Source organism: Branchiostoma belcheri, unplaced genomic scaffold, assembly GCF_001625305.1.
Source record: "Branchiostoma belcheri isolate BF01 breed outbred unplaced genomic scaffold, Haploidv18h27 scaffold3, whole genome shotgun sequence".
Taxonomy (NCBI): domain Eukaryota; kingdom Metazoa; phylum Chordata; class Leptocardii; order Amphioxiformes; family Branchiostomatidae; genus Branchiostoma; species Branchiostoma belcheri.
The window spans coordinates 4,698,927-4,706,239 of NW_017803909.1; the positions used below are offsets into that span (position 1 = coordinate 4,698,927).

At 40.4% G+C, this 7,313-nt stretch overlaps 1 protein-coding gene across 1 annotated transcript; it reads left to right on the forward strand.

Annotated features, from left to right (window-relative positions):
* Positions 1–480: 480 nt before the first annotated feature.
* LOC109473377 (aggrecan core protein-like) lies at positions 481–5,884 on the forward strand. The gene is made up of 6 exons (XM_019773238.1): positions 481–614; positions 934–1,064; positions 2,680–2,871; positions 4,002–4,172; positions 5,075–5,250; positions 5,648–5,884. The coding sequence occupies exons 1-6, from the start codon at positions 481–483 to the stop codon at positions 5,777–5,779; spliced, it is 936 nt and encodes a 311-aa protein (XP_019628797.1). The 3' UTR covers positions 5,780–5,884.
* The last annotated feature ends 1,429 nt before the right edge of the window (positions 5,885–7,313 follow it).

The following is a 7,313-nucleotide window of genomic DNA, read 5'->3' on the forward strand; positions in this document are numbered from 1 at the left end:
TGGCTTCAGTACAGGTTTGACTGACTGTACAATGACTGAGATCAGGTATACACCCACATCACCACTTAAGATCTCATTGGCATTTTCATATACACGTAGGTGGTCTCTAGTTACCCTCTTGAACAGGCATGGGCAAACTAATCATAAGAATTGAGTTAAAGAAATGTAGCAAAAAGTAGGGCTTACGCATGTATATGAGTTCAAGTCACAAGAACCAACGGATTAAACAAGGTTACTGCTAGAAAGAAAATGGGATTTCTGGTGGGAAAATCGAAAACAATGGCTGTCTGATGGGGTTAATGAAGCCTTCCTTTAAAAGCCCGGCAAGCTTGTGCCCTGAGGACCACTTCTAGACGACTTCCTCAACTCATGTAAGAGTGGGGAGAAGTCAGTGTGTTACAACAGTAAGAAGACACTGTAGCCCGCATACTGTACAGTGTAGCTAAAACCTTAGCACCAGCTACAGAAGGTAGTGTGGCCATGGGTGTGCTGACCGTGATCGTACTGCCTGTCCTGCTGACTGTGGTCGCCGCGGAGGCTGGCCAGGGGGCGGGGGCAGCCGCGACTGTTCCCGCAGACTGGACGTTGGCAGAGACCCGTTATGAAGGATGCAGGTAGGCATACAACATCGTTCATGGGAAATACTTAATGTATCTATATCAACCTTTTCTATCATCATCTACCACAGGAGTCTTGAAAGAAATTTCAGCCCACCCCATGTGTGTTTGGAAGTCTAACGTAGTTACACCACACCTAAAGTTAAGTAACATTGTAATATCACACTATGACTATTGATCCACTAGACCAAGACTTGAAACATATGACGTTAACATTGAAAGAGCAGGACATTTGTAGACTGTAACAATGTTATAATATCAATAAAAATCATCTTCATATTATCAGTATATTAATGACGCTGTTGTTATGGCACAGGTACCATGTGGTGTTTGAACGGAAGGACCTGAGCACAGAGAAGTGCCAAGAACAGGCAGAAGAACCGTCCCTGTCTCACATCCACAACACCATCAAGGCAATGCTGAGGGAAGGAAAGCCCAACAACAAAGGTAGGTCAGAAGAGTTACTTGAACAAATGTATGACAGAAGAATTACTTCAACAAAGGTATGACAGAAGAATCACTTCTTGAATATGCCATTCAACTTACACTTTGTACACTAAAGACTAAGTCTCTCAACACTTAAAATGAGATGCTACATGTACGGACCCTGGGGCATAGAGCTGCATACCACCACCCAGTACAGGTACATGTATAAACCTTAATTGTTTCGTCCAGAATTTCACCAATGTCAATTATCATCATCATCGTCGCCACTCACATCTGTCGATGATGCGGGCCACCACCGCTTTCAACTCTGTTCTATCCAGCGTTTGTGCTTCTTCCCAATAATAATGATGGTGCTTAAAAGGCCCAGTCGTTGCCCAGCTAAATGTCTGAGTGTCCTTGTGTTCCCTTGGTCATAAAAGATGAAGCTAAAAACTGTAGATCTTGTTGGAGGAAAAAGCCAAAGTGACATCGATGATGTTGTAACCACCGCGACCGTTACCGGTGTGCTGTAAATTTCAATGAGAACCAGCCTTAAGCTGGAGTCACATTTCCAACGGGGCCTGCGTGGCATGCTTTTGGTGTAGACACCAGGCGGCGTCATAAAGCCTGGCTTAACTTTAAATTGGTCCCAATTACGCCGGTGCCCGTCGGGGATGTGGGCTCTGGACTCAGGCACCAGCTGTCGTGGTCCCAAGTAAAAATTGCCTTTACACTGCCCTGTAGAGGTCCAGGGGGCTCCCTCATTGGTCGGTTTCCGGCAGGTACCGGGCAGATGCTCTGACAATGTCTTGTAGTGACCCACATGTGGAGTCCGACAGGTTAAACGCGTGCTTCTCACATCCCGGTGGGGCAGTTGTAGGGTCGATGCCGCATACCCACGAACGACTGTCAGGTATTATGAAGGCTCTCGGTGGGCTTAAATTTAGTCAAACCGTATTCCTGACCTGAAGCTAGGGAATAGTCTAACCAGATTCAAGCACAATTTTTACCTTTCTATACGAATCGAATCGAAATTGTGTCATTTTCTTACCTACTCCCGAACACCAGTCAACCACCTGGTGAGCCAACCATGGCTCAGGACATCCCGTCCACAGGCGACTGTTTTGACATTTTGAAAAATTTTGCTGACGTATAACCCGACACAGCTGAACATCAGCTGACATTTCTTCCGTCCTACTCATAAGGCCATGTTGATTTGATTATATGGATGACATCCACGCGCGCATGGATTTTCGTCCGTTCCCACCCCCCCAAAAAAAAGTTTTCAACCATACTGTAAATCGTACAAAACAGTTGCAAAATGAGCAAAAATTTACCGTAAGTTACAAAAAATAATAAATAAAAACTATACCAATGTCGTAGAATGCCAAAATCCAACGAAAAAAGACAAAATTGTAAAGAAATGAACTTGAAGACTAGATTATTCGCCAAACCATATTCTGTCCCATTGGTTCAACCCTCGTGACCGCGTACATTTCAAAATGAAAACTTGTTTTTTTTTTTGCAAAACTTTTTTTTTATTCGCACGCGCGCATAAATTTTTGGGCTCACAGAGGATGTCATCCATATAATCAAATCAACATGGCCTAACCATAGTTTAAAAAGCTAAAGCTAGCCAGGAACAGACTTAACGTAGGTGGACTGTATCTTGGTAAACCTGAACGTACTAGTATTTTTTTTTCTTATTTGAACGCAGACATCAATGAGTGTACTACATCCCCTTGTCAACATGGCCGCTGTGAGAACTACCCTGGTGGATACCGTTGCACCTGCTCACCTGGCTGGACTGGAAAGAACTGTCACCAAGGTGATTTTTTTCATCATTAAGTCATCTTTGTTGATTATAATCCTTGCTTGAATGGAAATGTGCATTATTTTCCTATTGCCGCTGCTCAAAAACAGCCTTATAAGATTATGTTAATTTGCCTCAATTAATTTTAGCCTTAACGCTACAACAAACTTGATTCCATACTAGGACAACATCGGCGTCCCCAGTATTTTTTTTTTTGTCAACCACAGGTAAAGTCAATTAGGTTTACCATATAAGAAAATACCGTTTAATCGTTATGCCAAGGACATTTCATTTTTGAGCAAATTATGTGAAATGTAAGCCCCTTCACCACAAGCATAACGAAGGCTCCTGGAGACAACCCTGATCCTGAGGCAAATTAATTTTACCCTCCATTTAATTGATTTAACCTAAATTAAAAAGAAGACAATCCTTATTTATCTACTGTACCTTTAAGTTGTCTAATGTACTTAGTCTTTTTTTTTCAGGACTGTTACCGGAGACTACATTTTCCGTTAAGGCCTTACCTGCCAACATAACATTTATTACCATTTCCCAACAGACATCAATGAGTGTATCAGAAACCCATGTCAGCATGGAAGCTGTGTTAACAAAGATGGCGGATACGATTGCAACTGCCTGGAAGGATGGACTGGAACAAACTGTCAACAACAAGGTAAGTGTTTCCTTGATGAACAAAAATGTTGAGCCAAGTAAAGCCAGTTGCAGGGTTTTCTAACTTAAGGATGCTCAGAAAATCTGTTCCGTACTGCCTGACGTTACGAGTAATTCCCTGCCATACTTTCAGAATCTCCCCCGAACACCAAGGTTGCCTAAAATGTAGGACTAGTTTAACCAGATTTAACCCATACTTACATTTCTGTCAAATCAAGTCAAATTTGAGTCAAATGTAAATGTCAAACACGCCCTGCTCCATGACCAAACCTCCTGTCGACACCCGAATGTTTAGATCTAGACATCTTCAAAAATTGGGCTGCCCAGTTGAACACTAGCCGACCTAGCCGAACATCAACCGACTTTTCTTCCGTTCCACTCCTAACCATCATGATGGTTCGATAGTGTTCAGGAGGACAAATTCGTGAATGTGTGACAGGTTCTTTAGATTACAGCAATGCCATTTTTTACAGCCCGACCATGTCAGAGTGGGTGGAGCGAATATAACAACAACTGCTACAAGTTATTCAAAGAAAAAGTCAGTTGGTCTACTGCAGAGGGGAGGTGTAAACAGCATGGTGCAAAACTTGCTTCTGTCGGAAGCGCTGGCGAGAACAAGTTCATTGCACGTCTCATCACCGATGGTGGGTTTGTTTGTTTGTTTCTTTGTTTGTTTAGGATTACTTAATAGTGTAATATATAACAAATTATTAACATGTATGAAATGCTTTGGGACTTGAAGTCAGACTTGTTCTCAAACAGCCTCTGAAGTAAGTTCAGTCGAAGTCATCCTCCTATGAGTTTACCCTAAATAAATGCAGAAAATGAGTGTACATGTTTTACACATCAATTTTATACCTTAATATTTTTATATGGTTGTTTGACTGATTTATGTTTTGTGACTAATCTGACTGAATGGGGTCCAAATGGAGTTTATCATTTTTGAGAGTTACTAGGTCATACACACACACACAATTCAGCCAGTTCTGCTGTGAGCGAAACATTTTTAAGTTACATGATTGCACATATCTACTATCAAACACTTTTGATAGTGCCCTTTAAAAATTGAAATTTGAACATAAGGTTGGTTTTCCAGAAACGGAAAGTTGTTGATAGTACTACTATGTAATTTCTTGAGTACGTGACTTAGTTACAATTATCTGGATCATTCTTCATGGTTTGGGTATGTTACTTTAAAAACCAATACAAAAAATATTCTGATCTGGTCAAAAAAAATTTGATGAGTATTATCATGCTACTCTGTTTCTGCCATTGTTCTAGTCTTCTAGTCTGAGACAGTCCGGGATGTTTATATGTTTATGTGGTTTTTGGGGACCAATTCTCTATTCAAGCTGCTGGAAGAGTCAAAGAGGGGAGTACTTCCTTTTGTGTTGACCCTAGTTTCACGTGTTTCAATAGCTGACAGAAGTATTACTTACCATAAATACTGACAACGACTGCCGTCCATATAAAAATGTGAACCCTATACGAACTGTCAACTTACATAATTACTATTATTATATTTATTTCTTTTTTAAACTTCCAGCCCCTAAAGGTTACAGCGGTCTAGATCTCGTCTGGTTTGGACTGACTCTAGATGGGCAGTGGAAGTGGACGGATGGTTCTCGACTTTCCTACAAAAACTGGGCTCCACATGAACCTAGCACTATTAGCAGGACCGTTTTCGGCAGGATTGAGAAATGTGCCAACTTGTTCTCCAAGGTATCTCTATTTGAATTTTTTCTGCAAACGTTAACAGGATAAGCCGTAACCAAGCTACAACACTACGTATTGGGAAATAAAAAAAGTCAGGATCTTTACGATTTCACGAAGATGCAACATTCTCCGCAACCATTTCACCGACAATTGAAAAAAAATCTGCCCACAAATAATCAAATTATAACGTTGACCTACATGCGGACCCACGCCACAGTCAAACCAAACTTCAAAGGGTGTATATGAGGTGTAAATTATGTTACACCATTTTTTTATGGAAGTAATGAAAAATGTTTTGATGTCGTAGGCAAGCAATAAGTCTGAACGAACACCATAATTGAAAATAGATAGTTACAAAAAATGAAATATCTGTAGTGTTTAATATTTGTACCATTTTCAACAGGACAACCGAAACCAGCTACGTAGCTGGTTTCTCAGCACAAAGGGCAAGAAAGGACAGTGGAACAACGACGTCTGCTCCAACCATCATCCCTTCGTTTGCGAGGCTCCTATTATAGGAAAGTTAAATCCTTGAGGAAAAACACCATTTATTGAAGATAATGTGAGGCCAAATAAAGCGTAACCAATGCATCAAAATAATTGCAGGACACCTTAGTACATGTGTACACTTGATGCTACTGTTTCTAGCTTGATCACATATAGAAGGCTTTAATGATCACCCTGCATTTTGCACTGTTGAGAAATAAATTTTTTTCTGAATGAACTTTAAGTGACTTGTATTAATTTCTCAGTAATAGAGACTTTATTCTATACATGTAGTAGAGTTCTTAAGTCTTTAGTTTTAGAGTTGATTTTATGCTTAAGAAAACGTATTAATAAATGATTCTATCTACATTTAGACGTGCCATTAAGTCAAGTTACATCTGTTTAAATAATGAATCATCATAATTTGCATTTTTTTGTTAACCTCTAGGGTTAATGGTTTATTTCAATACATGACAGCATTACAATTAGTTTTTACAATACACAATTTTTACAACAGTCATGCCTTCAAATATCGGAGTTATCAACCAAGAATTGAGGTATTCAAAAACTTGTATTTCCCTAGCCGCGGCGACTGTTGCAGGGCTTCCTTTGCTTGCAGTCTTTTACACATCTGCCTGTTGTTAGGGCTAATAAAAATAATATAAAAGACTGCAAGCAAGAGAAGCCCTGCAACAGTCGCCGCGGCTAGTATTTCCCCAGAACTATCGTAGACTGGAACTCGTTGCCACCAAGCACAGTTGGGGCATCATCACTAGAAAGCTTTTAACAACGGCCTGCAATCAAATGTGCAAAGATTGAGTGTAACAAGCCGTTCGGTGTGATATTGCTAGCTGCCGCCATGTCGCGTGCCCGCGAAGCTGGTGTGTTACGCCGAGTGGTGAACAAAAATACCATGACCAAAGGGCAATCTCATCAAAATACATCTGATGTAAGATACCACATGGAAACAAACATATTTCTAAAAAATATTCAAGGTAACTTCAACTTCACTTAACTACTAGTATCATATAAAACTTAAAAGTCACAGGCGCAAACCACGTGTTAGGAAATTTGACAGGGTGTGCCAAACCAGCACATGGTTTATGAATGTTTACCTGCAAAAAGCCATAAAAATTAGTTTAATCCGACAAATAGTGGTATATAGTATGGGTGGCAGTGAAATATTTAGCTCCCCGGAACAAACACGTGGACAAACCCGGCAACACAAATTATCATTAATAATTATTTTTTCATCGGTTTTTACAGCGGCATGAGAATGTTTTACCAAACTTTCTGGGAACAGGGGTCGTTTCTTCAACTTACTACTCGTTAGAGTAGAATAGACAGACGTCAAATGCCTAGTAAAATTTGCAAAGACGTGGCTGACACGCGGAGGCCAGAATATATTCCTCTCAGTATTCTACAAAATAACGCCAAATTAATGCGTTATATCTCGGACCAAACTGGACACAGACATACAAACAACAGAGTTAAATAGTCTTCACCTTCAGAACTTGGCGTTGCACGGCGCAAAGCACGAATTTTCGGGGTGTTATTTCTTCTCTGCATTTTCAAGTCGCCAT

What these genes read in the sequence shown, in the direction of transcription:
- LOC109473377 (XM_019773238.1), top strand. Translation starts at nt 481, where the DNA reads ATGGGTGTGCTGACCGTGATCGTACTGCCTGTCCTGCTGACTGTGGTC. An exon ending in TGGAAAGAACTGTCACCAAG is followed by an intron (nt 2,872 to 4,001) that starts GTGATTTTTTTC and finishes CATTTTTTACAG; the next exon opens with CCCGACCATGTCAGAGTGGG. An exon ending in TGCACGTCTCATCACCGATG is followed by an intron (nt 4,173 to 5,074) that starts GTGGGTTTGTTT and finishes TTAAACTTCCAG; the next exon opens with CCCCTAAAGGTTACAGCGGT.